This window comes from Poromitra crassiceps, assembly GCF_964638095.1.
Source record: "Poromitra crassiceps genome assembly, chromosome: 1".
NCBI classification, from domain to species: Eukaryota; Metazoa; Chordata; class Actinopteri; order Beryciformes; family Melamphaidae; genus Poromitra; species Poromitra crassiceps.
The window spans coordinates 117558122-117579015 of record NC_139623.1 but is presented as its reverse complement, the minus strand read 5'-3'; the positions used below and the strand labels follow the sequence as shown (position 1 = coordinate 117579015).

The following is a 20894-nucleotide window of genomic DNA, read 5'->3' as shown; positions in this document are numbered from 1 at the left end:
GCACCTGATTTTTACTCTGCTAACCTATATTGATGTCTTCTTGACCCAATGCAGCACTCCCAATTGTATCTTTACCACATACGTATATGTTGCCATTCAAAAGTTAAGTTTTCACGCTACTGGATGGCAGCCATCTTGGAATTCTGGGTCAAAATTATGTCAGAATGTAAAACTGATGTCAGAATCAGATTCTTTGTGGTTGACTTACACCGAAAAGTGTCTTCATACATTATTCTAGGTGCTCTGGTTCAAAAGTAAATTTTTCAAGATTGTACCAGTGGCCATCTTGGATTTGGCCGTCTGGCAGAAAGTCGCAGGATGTTTGGGAGGGGCCTGGGGGCTATTTTAACAAAAGGCCCATAGAAGTAAAATTACTCATCAAAAAATGTTAGCAAGAGAGTGGTCATGGAATTGAGGTTATAGCATCAGTTATCAGAAACTGTGATTAACTTCTCACGTCATTAAATTTACCATTGATTAGTTACTTTAACAGTTTATGATGTTCTATATGGTATCATTGTAATCCTATACCATGAAAACATTGGGATAGACATCACCTTTTCTGTCTTATCATGTGTGGTTCAGGAGATATGATGCAAACTACATAATTCACTTATGGCAGAATCAAAATGGCCACCACGAGGCATTTTTGTGATGGCTTAATTTCAGAAGATTTACGGGGCCCCAAACTATATGCATACCAAGTTTCATGCATTTATGAAAAAGTGAACATGATTTTCACATATCATCTGGACTAATACACAGAAATCAGGGTTTTGTCATTTATATGGAAGAAGGTTTTTTACAGAGTGATAACTATCAATAAGCTACCAGATTGGCAGGGTTATCATACCAAAACATAAACTAGAGACATATAGGAAGACAAAAATAAAAAAAATTGCGCGGTCCCCTTAGGTGGTACCGATTTCACCATTGGCCCATGGACTAATTGCATTGTATCCTTCTCAAAACACCACTGAATTCACCAAAACACCACTGAATTCACCATTAACTATTCATGTGAACAGTTTATGATGTTGTCTAGGGTGTCATTGTAATCCCTGACCATGAAAACATAGGGGTAGACATCACATTTTTTGCGTTATCATGTGTGGTTCAGGAGATATGATGAAATCAGGGTTTTGTCATTTTTTGGGGGTAGGTTTGTTTACAGAGTGATAACTATCCTTAAGCTACCAAATCGGAAGGGTTATCATACCAAAATATAAACTAGAGACATGTAGGAAGACAAAAATAACAAAATCGTGCGGTCACCTCAGGTGGTACCGATATGTCAAAATTTCAGCCTTGGCCCATGGACTACATGCCAGTCGACGTTTGCGGCAAATTGGAAGAAATTTCGTCAAGGCGTTCCTGAGATATTGCGTTAACGAACTTTGGAATAGTGTTCGTGAGGTCACAGTGACCTTGAACTTTGACCACTAAAATGTAATCAGTTCATCCTTGAGTCCAAGTTGAAGTTTGAGGCAAATTTTATGAAATTCCGTCAAGGCGTTCCTCAGATATCGTGTTAACAAACATCGGACGGACGTACGTACGGAAAACCCAAATCCATAACGCTCCGGCCCACCAATTGATATCAAATTATAGTGAAATCAGGCCCGCACCTCCGCTCGTTGTAAAACACAGAGGCAATGGCAGCCATGCGCTCCCGAGGCGCGTGGACGAGGCGCTGTCTTCATGCAGATGAGCCGCATTTCACACCAGGGTTGCCAGATAAATGTACATAGATGTGCAGTTCCTTGGGCTGTTTTGTGTGCATTTTGGCGTTTTTTGAACTCTTTGTGCTGGAAACCGTCAGCAGTATCTGGCAACACGCTTCACACTCCAGGCCAGCGGGATCATCACTGCATGTCAAATCCACCTCATTAGCAGGTGATTGGGTTCACCCCAGTGAAAGAAAAACATTTGCACGCTGAAATGTTGTCTTTTGTTGAGAAGTAAACATGTCGCTGTCAAAAGGCAAAAGAAAGGTTGATGACGAGCACAGACAGTTTCAGGAGAAGTGGGAGAGTGATTATTTTTTCGTCAAGTTCAAAGGGAATGCCGCCTGCCTCATTTGCAAAGAGAAAATCGCCGTCCTAAAAGAATATAACCTGAAGCGACATTATTCAACTAAACATGCAGAGCAGTAGCCTATGCAAAGTACCGGGGAGATGAGAGGGACAAACCTGCTGCACAGCTAAAGTAAGAGCTGTCAATGCAACAACATCTCTTCCAGAAGGCAGAAAGGAGGCTGGTGCAGCAGTTGAAGTAAGTTACGTGGTGTGTGAGATGATTGCCAAAGCGGGAAGCCGTTTACTGAAGGCACGTTGACGTTTCTAAAAGACTGCATGCTGCAGGTTGCAAATATCGTCTGTCCAGAAAAAAAGTCACTTAAGCAACATCAGCCTTTCAGCCAACACAGCGGCAGAGCGGATTACTGAGCTGTCAAGTGACATTTATGATCAGTTCTAATTCTAGCTGGAGTTCCAAGGGACAGTTGAAAATGAACACTGCCTAATTTAGTAATGTGCATTGTCCCTAAAAAAAGAAAAAAGAAGTCCCTCAAATAAACAAATAAATTGTTAATGTAAAAAATAGATTGTCCCTCAAGTAAATGAATAAATTGTTAATGTTGAGAATTCGAACGGTTGCATTTTTCTCTCTCTTTTTCTTAAATACATGAAGTGGCCCCCTTGTGACAAGACTGGACACTCAGCGGCCCCCAGGTAATTTGAGTTTGAGACCCCTGATTTATGCTTTTACTCTGAAGGCAGAACAACCCAACTTCCTGTTTTAGCCTAACTTGCTATGCCTAACTTCCTAGCTGTTGCTTGCTAACCTGCAGTCACTTGACACTAGAATAACACAAAGTCACAACAGGTATGCGGGGAACTGCGATAGCAGCAGTTAGGAGGAAATTCAGACAGACACGGTCAGTACTGGTAACGTTACAGCCAAGAAGCAGAAGCTACTCGGTGGCCTCATGTGTTGTTTTGTTCTTATGTGAACTATAAAGGCAGCATTTCAGCGTCCCATGATAACGTCTGTTCGTGCGCGCGCGTGTGTGTGTTGTGGCAATCGTTATCTTGCACAGCCCGCAGTGCAACACGCTGCTCAGTGCTCACACTCTGTGCTTTTTGGAGGCGTTGAAATATAAATAAGTTCATTGCTGCTGTCTTTAGTAGCCAGCAGTAGTCACAGCCTCCAGAGAGACATTACAGCGGGGAGAATGGACGAGTAAGCAGCACGCGTACATGAGAGATAGCCGCCATGCCGTAACGTAATTACCCTAGTTAAAGTTTAAATCGATTTTACGATTTTCATTTTTTGAACTACTAATTAATTAATTCGATTACGATTCAAAATCGATTTATTGAGCAGCCCTACCCTCAATGTTACATTAGGAAACCAACCAACAACAGAAACTGGTCATATCACACATGCGCCCCACACTCCCCCCGGACCACGACCCGCTCCAATTTGCATACCGCCCCAACAGGAGCACGGCGGATGCAATAGCACACGTACTCCACACTGCCCTCTCACACCTGGAGGGGAAGGACACCTATGTGAGAATGCTGTTCGTGGACTACAGCTCAGCATTCCACACCATAGTACCCTCCAGGCTGGTAAGCAAGCTCAAGGTCCTGGGACTAAACACAGCAATGTGTGACTGGATCCTGGACTTTCTGACAGACCGCTGCCAGGTGGTGAGAGTGGGCAACCTTACCTCCTCCCCACTGACCATCAGCATAGGAGTGCCCCAGGGATGCGTCTCCAGCCCCTTCTGGTACGACCTCTACACCCACGACTGCGTGACGACTCAAATCTCTAACACCATCGTGAAGTTTGCAATCGACACAGCAGTCGTGGGGCTGATCTCCAGGGGCGACGAGACGGCCTACAGAGAGGAGGTGAAGGCCCTAGAACAGTGGTGCCAGGACAACCACCTCTCTCTGAACGTCTCCAAGACCAAGGAGATCATTGTAGACTACAGGAGAGGGGGGGGCACACCCCCCCCAATCACCATCAACGGCACAGTGGTGGAAAAGGTGGACAGCTTCAAGTACCTGGGAGTCAACATCCACCAGGACCTGACATGGGCCGGTCACCCCGCCACTGTTGTCAAAAAGGCCCAACAGCGACTACACGGACTCAGGCGCCTAAAGAAATTTGGGCTAAGGCCAGAAATCCTTAGGGACTTCTACATAGGCACCATTGAAAGCCTGCTGACTGGGTGCTTCACCACCTGGTACGGGAACTGTACCACCATGGACCGCAGGGCGCTACGAAGAGTGAGACGCGCGGCCCAGCACGTAACAGGATGTGAGGTGCCAGAACTGCAGGAACTATATAACCAGCGGTGCCTCAGGAGGTCCCTGAAGATCATCAAAGACACAAACCACCCCCACAACAGCCTGTTCTCCCTGCTACCCTCAGGGAGAAGATACAGGGTTCCAAAAGCACGCACAAATCGCTTGAGGAACAGTTTCTTCCCGCAGGCCACGAGACTCCTTAACATACACAAATAGTGTAGTAGCTGTACTGTACCGCATTGTAGATGCTACCACTATGTATGTCTAATGTTTAATTGTATGTTTAATTAGGTATATGCTATTTGCACCTGTACGTCAAATAAGTCGAATTTAAAATGTTTAAGTACGTCCAAAGTATGCACATGACATGTGCACCTATGTGCAGTGAATATGCCACTGTCTCTGACTTGTCTTATCGCTCTACTGCCTTATTGCTTGTTGTGTCTCTTGTTGTTTTTGCACTCATATGCCCTATTATATTTGTACTATGTTGTAAACGGAGTTCACAGCACAATAATTTCACACGTGATACTTGTACTACGGAGTGACAATAAAAATCTTGAATCTTGAACAGTCCTACACACAGTCTTGATTGAAGTTGAAGGCATAATGAATTCAAAGCCTCTTGGATATATCTCCTCTGACCTTGCTGACCCAGACCCAGTCACACCAAACATGTTGCTAATGGGGCAGCCTGACTCCTCTCTTCCTCAGGCAATCTACTGTGAAAGTGAATTCCTCGGCAGGAGTCAGATCTTCACAGTCAGATCTTCGATCTTAGCTGATCATTTCTGGACAGCATTCATTCGCTACTACCTTCCAAATCTTCAAACCAGGCAAAAATGGGAGACTGACAAGGAAAACTTGGATTCAGGTCAGGTCGTGATGATAGTTGACCCTCAATATCCTCGAGCAACATGGCCTATTCATTTGGAAAGATAACTGAAACCTTCCCTGGAAAGGTCGAGAATACCTACGCCCTGTTTCCAGATTAATCACACTCCCTGAAATCACTGAAGAAACAAAATGAAACATATTTGCTGCTCAAATCCGGGGGCGGCTGTTAGAAACTACAAGTTTTCCCCCTGATCTCCACAAGGAGACACCAAGTGGTGGTTCAGTGTGCCTGTGCTAGTACCTCCCACTTTATAAATAGAGGCAGGGATCAGGCCTTCCTCCTCTTTGTCTCCAAACATCTTCACCTCACCAGAGTGCTTGTACCTGTTTGCCATGTGTCTTTTGAATAACCTTCAATGTAAGTAGCAATTCAGTTTCTTTATAAAGTATTTAAGTTTGCTTAAGGATTGATATGAAGGTTCATTGGTAATAGTTTATACAGTTTGTTAAATAATGTTGTGAGGAAGACTATTTGCCTAACCATTATTTTGGATATTTATGGTACTTTAATTTGCATATTTGGAAAGATTGGAAATGTCGCTGTCGCGGCAGGACCCCGAATATCAATTATTTCAGAGTTTTATCTTTTGTCATGAATCAATGCCATTGGTCAGCCTTCACGTCTCTGTGTGGGTTTTACCAAATGCAACCAATGGAAAAGCATTCAAACGAGCTTGTGAGTAATTCTCGTAACGCCATTCGCCTTCAGTCTGTCAGTCAAACCTCGAAATTCATCCCCTACCTCCGTCTGTACCCCCCCACGCAGGACACTAAACCCGGAAAAGACACACGGCAGACGCGCTGTGTATTTGTGATATCGTTTTGTTTAATCCTGGCTTCCTCTGACGTGAATAGATCAATAAAATGTTTTCCAAGATTCAAGATTCAAGATTTTTATTGTCACTCAATAGTACAAGTATCACGTGTGAAATTCTTGTGCTGTAGGCTCCGTTACAACATAGTGCAAAAAATAAAAGATATATAAATAAAAAACAAGAGGCAACAAGCAATAAAGCAGTAAGACACGCCACAGACAGTGGCGTATTCACTGCCCATAGTGCAAATGGCATGAACATACTTTAAACATAATTAAACATAATAACATTCTGTTAGGTGCAAATAGCGTATACCTAATTAAACATACTATTGAACATTAGTCATACATAATGGTAGCATCTACAGTGCGGTACAGTACAGCTACTACACTATTTGTATATGTTAAGGAGTCTCGTGGCCTGTGAGAAGAAACTGTCCCTCAAGTGATTTGTGCGTGCTCTTGGGACCCTGTATCTCCTCCCTGAGGGTAGCAGGGAGAACAGGCTGTTGTGGGGATGGTTTGTGTCTTTGATGATCTTCAGGGACCTCCTGAGGCACCGCTGGTTGTACAGATCTTGCAGTTTTGGCAGCTCACACATCCTGTTACGTGCTGGGCCGCGCGCCTCACCCTTCTTAGCGCCCTGCGGTCCATGGTGGTGCAGTTCCCGTACCAGGTGGTGAAGCAGCCAGTCAGCAGGCTTTCAATGGTGCCTCTGTAGAAGTCCCTGAGGATTTTTGGCCTTAGCCCGAATTTCTTCAGGCGCCTGAGTCCGCGTAGTCGCTGTTGGGCCTTTTTGATAACAGTGGCGATGTGGTTGGCCCATGTCAGGTCCTGGTGGATATTGACTCCCAGGTACTTGAAGCTGTCCACCCTTTCCACCACTGTGCCGTTGATGGTGATTGGGGGGTGTGCGCCCCCCCCCCCCCCCCCTTCTGTAGTCTACAATGACCTCCTTTGTCTTGGAGACGTTCAGAGAGAGGTGGTTGTCCTGGCACCATTGTTCCAGGGCCTCCACCTCCTTTCTGTAGGCTGTCTCGTCGCTCCTGGAGATCCGCCCCACGACCACTGTGTCGTCTGCAAACTTCACGATAGTGTTCGAAGTTTGAGTCGCCACGCAGTCGTGGGTGTAGAGGTCATACCAGAAGGGGCTGGAGACACACCCCTGTGGCGCTCCTATGCTGATGGTCAGTGGGGAGGAGGTGAGGTTGCCCACTTTCAGCACCTGGCGGCGGTCTGTTAGAAAGTCCAGGATCCAGTCACACATCGCTGTGCTTAGTCCCAGATGCTTGAGTTTGCTTACCAGCCTGGAGGGTACTATGGTGTTGAATGCTGAGCTGTAGTCCACGAACAGCATTCTCACATAGGTGTCCTTCCCCTCCAGGTGGGAGAGGGCGGTGTGGAGCACGTGTGCTACTGCATCCGTATCATCATTCCAGTGATTCCTAGGCTGCAAACTTGTTTTAACATGCAAATCGGAGTGGTTTCTGACGAGAATAAAGTAACGTTAACGTTACGTTACGTTATGTCAGACTGTTCTCACCCCCATCCCAAAGCCTTCGCCTCGGCCATGAGAGGCTGGGGAGCACTGCTGGTCGGCTGCGCGTGCCCCCGTGGCCCGGAGCTTGCGGCTCGTGCATGTGCATACCAGAGGGGAGGCAGCCATCAGCGCCTGACTGGCCGGGAGAGAGTGCTTCCAAGTCGGACTGATAACATAAACATAATTTGAGCTTATCCACGTAAGATATTAATAATGTAATGACACATTCAGCGGGAAACTAACTATAATTAAGACATGTGCCAACTTTGACAACGTTTGGTTCAGTATTTTAACACATTCACTGCCAGCCATTTTTTTTTTTACTGTAGGTAGCTTCTGCCAAGCCGTTTTTTGAGGATTCTGGCTCATTTTACAAGAGCCGAGGATAATTTTCTGCTTGGACTTTGTGAACACGAAGTTCACAAAAGTACTAATAGAATGTGTGCTTTCTCTGTCTAAAAGAGTTAGTTTGTAGAGTTAGTAGTTATGTAGATATTAGCCGTTGAGTACAGCATGGTTTCAGCGTCTGAGACAGGAAGCTGAGATAATCGCAGTTTTGTGAAATTCAATCAAACAGGCAGAACAGTCACTTTAACCATTTATTTTTGGCATCAGTGAGAGATCAGACATCTGAACAATATAGTTCTGAACACCCTCTCCTTTAAACTCCTCCCTCCGTGGGCGTGTCTGGTGGCGTTTGTCACAAGCCAGTTTCTCCTGCCTGTCTGAGCAGTGAGCAGCCTCCCTCTCTGGCGGCCCCTCGTCGGCGAGTGTGGCGAGTGTGGACTGTGGATGGGACTCAATCGTTTCTTGGATTTTCGGTTGAGAGCTTTGATGAAGCTTTGTGCGATTCTAGGCTTTATGCTGCCCACCCAGTCTATTTTTGGAACGTTGTGCGCCCGTGTGCAGCAGCGTGAAAGCGTTTTCGCCTACAGTATGAGAATGAGGCTCGTTCGTTTCTGGGTTTTCGGAATGCGTGCGATTCTGGCCTTTCTGCGGGTGTTTCAAAGTGTGTTTCACCCATAATCTATTATGCAAATTTGCAATCCCCCACGCCAGCACCGCTCTCCGCTCTCGGTGTGCTGCTGCTGGCGCGGCCGCTCTCGGGCGAGTCTGGTGACTGATGACTGTAAAATCGCCAAGCCATTTCCTTGAGAATGGCTTGCTCCCGCGGCTGTTTTTGGTTGGCTTTCTCTCTGTCGGGAGAGCACTGTCGCCACTTATGGCCCAATTCCACAGCAGCTAGTAGCGCGGTCCCGCTCCGCTCGACTCGACTTTTGGTCTCATCCCACCATCAAAAACCGGCCCAGCTCGGTTTGTTTTGTGGCCGAGTCGTGCTACTTTTGGTCCCTGCCTCGTCGGGGTACTTCGGGCTGGCGAGTAGGTCCCAAATGGTGACGTAAAACTCTGATGGCTACTGATTGGTCAGAGAGAATCGTGTTTACTCTGTCTACTGACTGTCAATGCAATGCTGGCGGCTGCATACCAGTTTAGTGGTCTTACCTTATCTTCTGTTATGTATATTTCCATCAGTATTTTGTGTCGCTGCCTTCACCTCCGGTGAAATAAAATCGTGGCGGGTGTTCAATTGTCTGAGAAAAAAGTCCGCTGCTCGCTCAGGGAGCTCTGTAGCTGAGTGGAGGCTGCAGCGCTCCGCTAGGCCGCAGCGGGTGTTTGGAAGCCCCGGTCTTGCCTGGTGAGAGGCTGCGGGGTAGAGGCTTCACTCTGTTGCGCCTCTCCCGTCCCCGCACAGCGCAGCATGCCTGTGATATCATTCTCTTGGCCGATTGTCACATTTGCCCATGTACACTGTAGGTCATTTAGAGGCACCAGTATTTCATAAACAGTTTAAAAGTTCTGTGGATGGATTTAATTGTAACGTTATGTTAGAGCCGAAGGACAGATATGCGGTCGCTATTTTTAGACGACCAGCTGTGGGCGGGGGTGGGTGGGGGCCGATCGAGCGCCGGTCGAAGCAAAACATCCATCGAGTAGAGACGAGTGGAGCCGAGTGGGGACGAGCTGTGCAGGGCTGTTAAGTGTGGTGGGATTGAGCCATTAGTTGGTCGGTAAAATAGATTATACACATTCAATACTTCCAATATTTTTATAGGAGACGTGGGGGACATTGATCCACGTAGCACCGTCAAAAATTTTTTTTTTTTTTTTTGACGAGTCAACTCGTCATTGGCAGTGAACGGTTGGATTGTGTTTGACGAGTCAACTCGTCATTGGCAGTGAACGTGTTAAGAGCAAGTTTTTTTTACTTACCTGAAAAGTTGCTGTTGTGGAGATTTGAGGTTCTGCCGCGACAGCGACTATATATATATATATCATTGATGATGTCACAGTGGGATTTATGACATCACGGATGGTGTCATAGTGGGATTTATGACATCACAGTGGGACAATCACAGTGGGGCAGAGAAAGAAAGAAAGAAACAAACAAACAGACAGAGCCCCAGCTCCCATTTATATACTGATGATGATGGTTAGATGTGGCTCCAAGATATATACTGTAATTTCATATATCATATATCACTTATTTTTTAATCTATGTTTTAAGGCCTAAGATCCTTCTGGTGGTTCCGGGAATATTTATATTCCACTTTTATATTACGTCTTTTATCCAGTCTCTGTCTTCTACTCACAGTGTTGCTTGGACTTCTTCTTTTTCTTCTTCTTCTTCTTTAGTTTGACCTTGAAGTGGTCATTCTCCCTCTGGTCTCTCCTTTCCCTTCGCCCTGCAGACAGACAGACAGACAGACAGACAGGCAGATCATTTATATAGGGAAACAAGCAGAAATACAGACAGGTAGATTGATAAGCAGGCAGACAGATTGACAAATAGGAAAAACGTAAAAGCAGCCAGGCAAGTAGACATACAAATGGTACAGTAGACTGAACAACCAAAAACCCAAGCAGCCAACAACAGTCAGACCTATGCTGATGTGTTTCTCCTCCATTTTGATTCTCTTCTCCATCTTGATGAAGCCTGGAAGAAAGAACAAAATTCCCAAATTTTCAGTTACATCCAAAATAACTTAATGCAACAAATCTTTACAATTCAAAACAAATGAACACAGAACAGTGTGTAATTATTTATCAATGGGAGGCTCAGCATCACACCTTTAGACCAGCGACAGTCTAAAAAAGGTGACGTCAAGTGACCTTTGGACTTTACATCTGTGTTGGAGCTTTCAAAGGGCAACACAACCACACTTCCATGCTATAAAGTTAGAACATGGCATTTGACTATGTAAATGAAACTTTTCAAAAGAGGACTTTAAGAAGATGTGAAGGACCACATCACAGACAAACGACACTATAATATTATGTGCAAGTGCAAGATGATCTCTGTGTAGCCAAAGGGTTTAAATTGATTAGGCACTAATACAGTTGTAATATTCTTTTTAGAATAGATAGTTGCAAATGAGCTGAGAATGGTATTGGAGGCTCTTTGACAAAATGAGTCAAATTAAATTGAGAAGTTTTTTTTACTTTGTCCTTTGTTCAAGCAGATTCCAGCTGAGGCTACTCAGCTGCTTGGTTTGGACCGGAGTGCATCTCGGTCCCGTTCTCGACCATACCCTATGAAGGCTTTATCCAAAACAGACTCAACAGAGTCACATTTTCTTCCAAATACCTCCTGAAATTCACCAGTCAATTTCTCCCAAAGCACAGATGATTCTGTACCCAAATACAACGCTATTTTATAATGCCAACTGTCTCCAAATTCATAATTTCATTTACTTTCGCTTTGTCATTCTGTGATTAGAGGTGTCAGTTTCTTAAATGTCAGAAGTTCATTTTAGAATTAAACTGTTCAGAAGCAGCATGTTGTGGTCCACAGTGTCGAAGGCCGCGGTCAGGTCCAGTAACACTAGTACAGCAGAGTGTCCTGCATCGACAGTTAAAAGAAGATCATTAAAAACTCTTAAGAGAGCAGTTTCGGTGCTATGGCGTGGTTTAAAGCCAGATTGAAACTGCTCATAGATGTCGTTGTCGACTAGAAAAGTATGTAGTTGGTTTAGAACTAGCCTCTCCAAAACCTTTGATAAAAAGGGCAGTTTGGAAATAGGCCTGAAGTTGGCGAGAACAGAGGGGTCCAGGTTGTTCTTTTTAAGAAGGGGCTGCACTACGGCACGTTTGAAAGCAGCTGGAACACACCCTGTGCTGAGAGAAGTGTTCACTAAAGGAGGATACTTGACCCAACAGAATTAAAAACATCTTTGAGCAAGCGGGATGGGATACTGTCCAGGGGGCAGTTTGTAGGCCGCAAACTACCACCTTGGACAGGTCAGAGAGGGACACAGGCTCAAACTGGTCAAAGACAGCCAGGCATACAGGGGGAGTAGACGGGTCTAGGGCACACGTGGTGGCTAGAGACCTAAGAACAGAGATTTTGTCAACAAAAAATGTTAAAAAGTTTTCGCAGAGTGCAGGCGTGGGCACAATGCGAGCTGTATCACAGGGATTGATAAGAGAATTAAAAACGTTAAAAAGGACCTGTGGCCTGTGGCTGTTATTAGAAACAAGATTGGAGATAAAGGCAGTTTTAACAGCACTTTGATAGGTGGCTAGACACTCCCTTAAAATGCCCAGGGATACATGAAGGTTGTCTTTTTTCCACTTTCTCTCAGCTCGTCTACATCGTCTGAGAGATCGGGTCGTGTCATTAAGCCATGGCTCTGCAGGTGTTTTTTTGCGCTTAGACCTGAGAGGAGCAATAGAGTCCAAGATATCAGTGCAAGTGGTGTCAAAGAGTGCGGTCAGTTCATCAGCACTACGATCACAGAGGCCATCCACAGTATAAAACAAAGAGTCTTTAAAAGCAGTGGAAAACTGGGATGGAGTTTGAGGATTTAATGCCCGCAGGCGGCGAGCAGGAGTACGAGTTTCTGCCTTTGAACAAGGCACTGTAGCAGTAAATACAACAGGCAGATGGTCAGATATACACGTGTTGCAGATTTCATTCAAGGTTACACATAAACCATGGGACAGTACAAGGTCCAGAGTGTGGCCCTTTTCATGAGTCGGACCAATCACAGACTGGGTGAAATTTAAAGAATCGATCTGATTCAGGAAGTCATTCACCATGGGTTTGGTTTCACAACATACATGTATGTTAAAATCTCCAACAAATAAAATGTGTTCAGTAAACAAATTAAGATAGACGGAGACCACTGTTTGTGTGGGCGACTCTGTCACACAACGCACAGATCTCGGGAGCAATATTTAATGTATGTTTGGCTGACGTCCATGGCTTACTGACTGGCTACTGGGAACATGCAGCTGTGTGGTGCGCCCACATAATAGTCCGTGCGGAAATGAAGCAAGAGAGACACGGCATTTTGAACTGACGGACTGTTGCAACAACAAAACACTCGGTGTAGCAGAGCCTCTAAATATAACCGTGACATTTTAAATCAATATTTATTTAGTGAATATTTTGCTGTTTGCTGCTGTGTCTATTTTTTACATGTTAAAACGTGGTTGCCCCATTGGCATCCAAAGGCCAAGAAATGGTTGACTTTTTTCTTTTTTTGGTTGCCCGGGGCAAGCGGGCATCCAGTGTTTCCCACAGGATTTTGAGAATTTGTGGTGGGGGACCGCAGACCCCCTAGGGGGATGCGGGGGCATGCCCCCCCGCGAGATTTTTTAAAACATTTTAAAGTAAAATGCATGAATTTGGTGTACTTTGAGAAAGCTTAAGAGCAAATCAGATGTTGGATGATTGATGTTGTAGACAAGGTTTGCAGTAAACAACCTCGTGCCATCTCTGTTGAGTTTTCCATTATCACTAAAGAGGTATTTGCGGTTCCAAAACAGGTTGAAATGATCAATATAGTTCACATTATGCAGGGGACAGACGGTTGAAAGCCATGTACTTAACACTTTCAGTGCCACGGCCCTTGGGCAAAAGGTTGCTTGCTGTGCCACATAGGCCGCAATGCATTTTAAAACAGTCATATAATTTTTTTAATAATTACTATGTAAACACTGAACACGCACAAATAACGATGAGACTCTCTTCTATCACCTGCAAAAAAAAGTTTATTGATCCCATTTTCCGTTCTTTAGTTATGAGCCGGAGAAGATAGCTTGATTGAACGAAAAACATACCTTTTTTTCTACGAGCTGAGATAATGAGCCTTTTGTGAAATTAAACATTTCAAGCACATCTCTGACTCTGAAGCTAATTTTCTGATGTCTGGGTCTGTCTGGGTGAAGTGTATGCTGCTCTGCTGCTCTCCGTGCTCCCCCCCCCCCCCCCCCCTCAACTGCACACGCCTCCTGGGTGTGTCTTATGTGTCTGGTGGCTCTCAGTCTCTGCTGAGTTTGCTGCGCACACACAGTGAATGGTGCGCGACATTCAGCTTTTTGGTTCTGCGTGTGTTTGTCACGGGCTGGCATGCTTCCAGTTCGGAATAATAATGCTGATTATGTGAATGTGCTGTTGCAGCGTACATGGAAGTGCTCAGTTGTGACAGCGGATGCTGCTGCTGGGGGCACAGCTGGCGTTGTGCTCGTTTATGGAGGCACGTCGATGCATACGGACGGATGCAATGCGATTTCCTCATTTTCACCAGTGACTATTTCTGTGTGTTTGGCTCCTTTTTCTCTGATCAGGAGAGTGCTGTCGCCACCTAATGGGTTTGTAAAATAGGTTATCGACCTCCAATAGCTACAATATTGTTAGAGGCGACGTAAGAAGCTTAGATCGACACCCCCCCGTCAAAAAAACAATTTGGAGTTATGACGCCATTTGGCGTCGCTGGCACTGTACGGTAAATTTCTAATGACGCCATATGGCGTCGCTGGCACTGAACGTGTTAAGCCCGGAGACCTACTGAACTTGTTGATTCTATATCCAATTGGGGTCAGAGGGCCACTGATAAATGCTTCAATATCCAGGGAGCCCAGAAGCACTAGTAGATCCAGGAAGTCACGTTTTAATATTTCTGATTGCTCTTTCAGAATGTCATTTTCTCCGACATGTAAAGTAATCTTGTTTACGGAGCTGTGAGTAGACAGGATCCTAGCTTTGGGCATACCTAGGTTGTCGGAAAGCCGATGGGCCGGTCCAATATCCGTGTCGGCAGTCGATACAGGCCTACCCAATAGTGGTTGAAATCTGTTTACCAGCTGTAGAGACATCACTGGTTAAGGGGAAAATCTCTTGGCATCTCTCTTTCCTCCTCTCACAGCAATCCATGGCTGTTCAGAGCTAGCGACAGGGGCTATACTAGCTAACGCAGGCCAGCCCGTAGCTGAGCTAATTTCCGGGCGATAAGAGGCACTCTCTGAGGCTCCAGGGATCACTAATCTGTGGGAGATAAATCTCCTTTTCGGCTTCCCCCCTGAACATTCCAATGGACAGTGTCAGTTTGTTTCCCCGAGATAGCACAGGCTATCGCAGCTTCAGAGTTAATTTTTTCGGGAACATGTGTGGGAGGCTTACGCGAGGATGGGGAGGCTAGCGCACTGTTAGCATTCGTAGTTTCTGTGTGTCCATTGAAAGAGGCTGCTCTCTGAGGCAGCAGTGTAGAGATATTCCCAGTGTCTTTCAGATGGAAGAGAGTGGTTTCCAGTATTGACATTTTTTGCAAGTGGTCAGTACATCCTTTACAGGGCGACATGCCCTAGATAGTGACCCAGGTTCCCAAAAAGGTATATGTACAGCGCCTTAAAATCCCGAAATTGTCGTAAATCCACAACAGACAGGCAGCTAGATAGACAGGCAGCAGACAGACGGGAGGCAGGCAGATAGACAGCAAGCAAGCAGAAGGCAGGCAAGCAGTAGCGGAGCACGGCATACACACGTCTGCTCTCTCTGAAGGCTAGACAGAGAGTGCCCCAAAAATGAAATGAAATTACCCAAATTGAGATGAAAAAAGCGGGATCCGCCGAAAAATGCCTAGTTTGCATCCCTGCAGGCTTGCTTGTAGCTGCCGCTGATTGGTCGAACAGCAGGGTGTTCGGGGGCTTCAGCCACTCACACTAAGGCCAAGCTTGATGCCAAGATGGATTTCTCGCGGGATTTTAGATCTCACGAGAGAATCCAGCTTGCTTGCAAGGTTAAGGGGTTGCATGACTCCAGATTTTTTCAAGTCGATCTCTCTACCAATAAAGTCGAGTCGATGATGACTAGTTGTTAAAAAAGTAGTCTTGGTCACTGAGTTGAGCAGCCCGTGACGCAGGGGGAATATAAACACAATCATATTATGATTGGCAATATTAATGGCTTGTGAAAACTATCTGGGCAAGTAGCCTACTGTATATGATGGGAGACTTACTGTAACATTACTGCTAACAAACAGTTTGATACATGGGCTGCACACGTTTGACTGTAATGTCCAGAGTTGCACCATATTGTTCACGTAGCGGCTCCCCCCTCCTTTGATCATGCCGCTGATCAGTCCATGCTCTGCAACTCCTGTCTGAAGCGCGCGGCTAGAATCTAGATAGAAGATAATATCTAATATTGTCCTACCCCTATATGGAACCTTTAAACAAATCCAGCAATCAACTAGAAAGGCATGCTGGTAGATTGTTAAAGTTCTGATGCCCATCCCAGTTCCAGGATTGGAGACTAACCTGGCTCCAGAGGACTCCTCAGCAGACTGTGGTAAGGAGGTGTGGGGGGAGAAAGGGGAGGCAGCACCAGGGAGGGGTGAGGGATGGGAGTTAGGGATGACACTTCAGTGCTGTCGGAGCTCACAGAGGCTGACGAGCGTTTCTTCTTCCCAGACCTGGCTGTAGCTTGCACCGCCTCTACCTGGAAGATCTGGGGGAACAGAGCTATGCATGCATGCACACGCACATACACACACACACGCACGCACGCACGCACGCGCACACACACACACACACACACACAGTTTTTAAACAACTGCCGCAGGACATTAGGCAGATTATTTTCAAGTAAGCTAGATGACAATGTTTTATTCTGTAACATTCAAAGTATTTAGCCAAATCTATACAAAAATGAACATGGGTATGCTTGGGCGTCTGGGTAATGTAGGAGGTAAAAGAGCTCGCCTACCACCGCTGAAACCCAGGTTCAATTCCCAGCAGCGGTACTTCCGGCTTGGTAAGACGTTCCTCCAGACACAATTGGGCATGTCTGCGGATGGGAAGTTGATGGGGTATGAGTCCTGGTCGCTGCACTAGCACGCCCTGTTCAGGGGGGAGGGGAACCGAGGGGTAATAGCGTCATCCTCCCACGCACTACCTCCTGTTGGTGGAACTTCTCGCTGTCAGGTGAAAAGAAGTGGCTGGCGACTGCACATTAGGGCTGCTCGATTATGGCAAAAATCTTAATCACAATTATTTTTGACAGATTTGAGATCACGATTATTTAACGCGATTACTCACTTACTTGACTTTTGCATTTGAAAAAACATAATTGGACTGAAAAACAAATAAATATAATAAAAGTAAAAATGTAGATAAATAAATAGGCTAGAATAAATAAAATATAAAAAATAATTGTTTTATCTCAATTATCTTGTTTTCATAATTGTGGCAAGCCAAAATTGTAATTGAGATTAAAATTTGATTAATTGCACAGCCCTAGTGCACATGTATCAGAGGAAGCATGTGCTAGTCTACAACTCTCCCCAGATCGGCAGAGTGGGTGGAACACCGACCGGTAACGCAGGGGGAATTGGCCAAGTACAATTGGGGAGAAAAGCGAGGGGTAAATCAGATTTTTTTTTTAAACAAACAAAACATAAGCATGCTTGAGTAGTGTTGTAGTGTGTGTGTATGTGTGTGAGAGAGACATAATGTGTGTATTCTCCCTGCAGTTACTAGCATGGGGAGGGGAAGGGTAGGGTTCTGATTGGTCAATTGCACCAACCGATTGGACGAACGGTTCTCAAGATAAACCACTTTTTGTGTTGCCAGTAGGTGGCGCTAGAACTCTGCACGGGCCTAAAATGTAGGCCCTAGCCCGGCCCCTAAGGCTTATGAGAATTCTGAGCCCGAGCCCGTCATGAAGCCCGACTTTTATTTTAATACAGCCTGCCTGAACCTGTGTTTGATCAATTTCGAGTAGCTTATTATCAACACCATTATAAAACACTTCTTAAAACATTACCAATATTAAATGTGTCAGTTCAAACAGTTTATCAGAAACATTTTCATTTTTTCAACAGGAATCGGAGCCGCAAATCTAAGTACCCCTTACTTGGCTTGGACTCTAGCTCAAAGACTTGAGACTTGACTTGGACTTGCAAAAAATGACGTGAGCATCTCTGTCAGTGCCCGGCCACGACCCGTTGCTGCGCAGCAGCTATACATTTTTTTTTACATTTAACCAGGTAAAAAACCTGGTGAAGAGTTTGCCTGGTTATTTAAAAACATTACAAAAGTGTAGGCTACTACTGTATTAGTACTGACTAAATAAATATGAATGTTTCAACACATGTTTGTGTTGAAATAAAAAAAGGTTTATGTTCAAATAAATATACCAAGTAGTTATATAAGCTCTCTGGTTCAGTTGTATTGGTTTGCCTTGCCATGCAGGCTAAAAAAGAAAGAAAAAAAGTAATAGAATATATTCGAACGAATATGATTTGTTTAGAGGGAATATTCTAATATGATTTTGGGCCAATTTTGACAGCCATATCCCCCTCAGGCTCGGGCCAGAATGCAGAGCTCTAGGTGGCGCTATCAATATGTGCGTGTCCAAATTGCACGGAATTCAGCATTGCACTTCGACAGGTTCCCATTAGCACAGTCCCCGAGTTTCAAGTCGATCGGATTGACGGTTCTTGAGATATGCGAAGGAAACACAGACACGTACAGTAGACTAGAATTCTAGATACAAATTAAGATTAAAGGTTCAAGCTTCAACCTTGTCACCCTCCCAAAGTGGGGCTGCAACAGGGAAGAGCATTCCTTCCCCACTCACTGAGATGCAACAGATTAATTCCATTTGACCAAATTAAATTACAGTCGATATCATCACTGGTTGGAAATGTTCTCCACAGAGGGAGTGATAAATCAAAACTTCAAATTGAAATAAAAAAATAGTGTGTCCTGAACGGTACCAGGTGAGCGCTGTCCCATTTAACTCATCAACGTTAATCCTTTGACTCTCTCATCCCTTTGGTACCCTTGGTATTCTACAGACAGGCTGTGACTGTGGTTGTTTATTGAGGTCACTATAGAGATTTCTGGGTATTGAAGTTCCAAACAGTGCTGCCATCTGGGAAAAATGTATTCCTATAAGAACTACTTGACCAATGTGTGTGTGTGTGTGTGTGTGTGTGTGTGTGTGTGTGTGTGTGTGTGTGTGTGTGTGTGTGTGTGTGTGTGTGTGTGTGTGTGGTTGTACGAGCACTTTCAGGCATGCGCTTACAAGAGCAGGATGAGACGGTTCGTCTTCTCTTGCCATCTTGAAGCTCTGGAACGGAAGTGTTGGCCTGGGCGGCAGAGCTGCTGTGATAGTATTTGAGGTGATAATCCAGCAGCTTGGCCTTTCGAAAGGCCTTGGAGCAGCCAGGCAGAAAGCACTGGAACTGACTGGGCTCTTCACTGCTGGATGAGGGGGGGCTCGGACCATGCAAAGACGACATGACTACAGCAATGTGGAGAGAGAAAGAACAGGAAGAAATGCACTGACAAAGTGTGGTGAATGATGCTAGAATTTATTGACTACTCTTTTGTTGTTGTGATGTGACCACTGCTGTTAAGTCTGCTCAGCAATGTAAAACAGGTCATAATATCATGTCAGTAATGCTCTGAACTCAAGTGGTGACCATATTTAATTTGCGTCATGCTGGATATAAACAAGTGTTTTTGGGCACACCTTAGTGATGTCATAAATCCCAGTGATGTGTGACATCATCAGTGATGTCATAAATCCCACTGTGACATTACATTACATTACGTCATTTGGCAGACGCTTTTATCCAAAGCGACTTACAATAACACATTTTTGTCAGCAATAGAGAAATCAACTATGCAACACAGTCTATGACAGCTACAACTTCTGAAGGAATAGTGGTAAAGTTTAGTTAGTATTTTATTTTTATTTTTTTATAATAGTCTGGTCTTGGTTTTCTTAACAGCCGACGACTGGCAGTTCCAGAGACCTCCGGCAATAGAAAAAGGACTACGGTACTTGTGCGCTTAGGGTAGGAAAGATTACCTGGGTTACTACACCTGAAGATGCCGTGTTTGCGGCGCCTATGGGCTGAGGTTATAACAGGGATGAGGAAACGACACATAGTTAGGTAGATGAGCAGGTAGTTAGTTAAAGAGAAGTAATAGAAGCCCTATTCTCTGGCCTACCCTCGATGGACTCCCGCAGAAAGACTCCCTAGTCTTTGTGCCCAGAGGCTGCCGCTTTAGACTTACTATGCTAAGAAATACTGATTCAAAAGAGGCCCTAAGCACCGCCTACACAATCACTCGGTCGTTCACAAGGGCTGTACACCTGAGGTCAGGTGAGAGCAATTAGTAGCTTTAAACGACTCTAGTTTCACTCTGTAGCCTAAACAAACTCACCTACTGCTTTCTGGAAGAAAGAGCAGATAACAGACAAATCTAGCTTAGACCCACAAAGAGCAGATAACAGACAAATCTAGCCTAGACAAATCTCACCCAATGACTTCTGGAAGAAATGGCAGACAATAGACAGCTATGGCATAGAAAGCGCTCTGCAGACTGGAAATGTGTACTGACATCATCAGTGATCAGTGATGTCACAAAAAAGAAGTGGGAGTCTGGCTTCAGACCCCCGTCTTCAGCCATGGACAGCTGTATGTTGCCAGCTCCAGGACAGGTGATCCAGCATCGCTGAAGTATACCATCAAGGAGCAGCCAGGTGCGTACGTGAGCTGCAGGGCCAGCTGGACATACCGTCAAAGTCTCATACCGGCCCGGATTTATTATTTTGTCCGGTAAAAAATATGCTTGGCCGGTGGATTTTTTCCATCTACCCGCCACTTGGTCGGTGAGTCAAAAATTTAATTTCGGGCCCTGCTTCAGGACCTGCTCACCGGCAAGACGCGGAAATGTTCTCAGAAAATCATGGCCGACCCCTCCCACCCATGCCACAAACTTTGGAGGAGACTGAGGTCTGGCAGAACCAGAACCTCTCATCACAAGAACAGCTTCTTCCCAACTGCCATCCGCCTCTTCAACGAGGCCCGAAAGTCCCCAGAAATAAAGACTATGGTCTCTATGAGACACATGATAGGCTAGAGGCCCACCGACATGCCTGGGCCACGCCTACACCTGTGTCATCACAGCGCAAAACTGGACGGTGGAGGCAGACGATAGCTTAGACGCTGGGAAGATA

The 20894-nt window shown here is 45.2% G+C and overlaps 1 protein-coding gene across 2 annotated transcripts in view; it reads right to left on the bottom strand.

The window, feature by feature from the left end:
* Window positions 1-20894, bottom strand: part of phf20l1 (PHD finger protein 20 like 1) — a 132528-nt gene that overhangs the window by 57402 nt on the left and 54232 nt on the right. For both annotated transcript variants that reach the window (XM_083642906.1, XM_083642907.1), the window contains exons 10-13: window positions 18948-19166; window positions 16175-16378; window positions 10515-10568; window positions 10225-10317 (exon numbers count right to left, since the gene is read on the bottom strand). In XM_083642906.1, the coding sequence (XP_083499032.1) occupies window positions 10225-10317; window positions 10515-10568; window positions 16175-16378; window positions 18948-19166 (570 nt within the window). The remainder of the gene's footprint in view (window positions 1-10224; window positions 10318-10514; window positions 10569-16174; window positions 16379-18947; window positions 19167-20894) is intronic.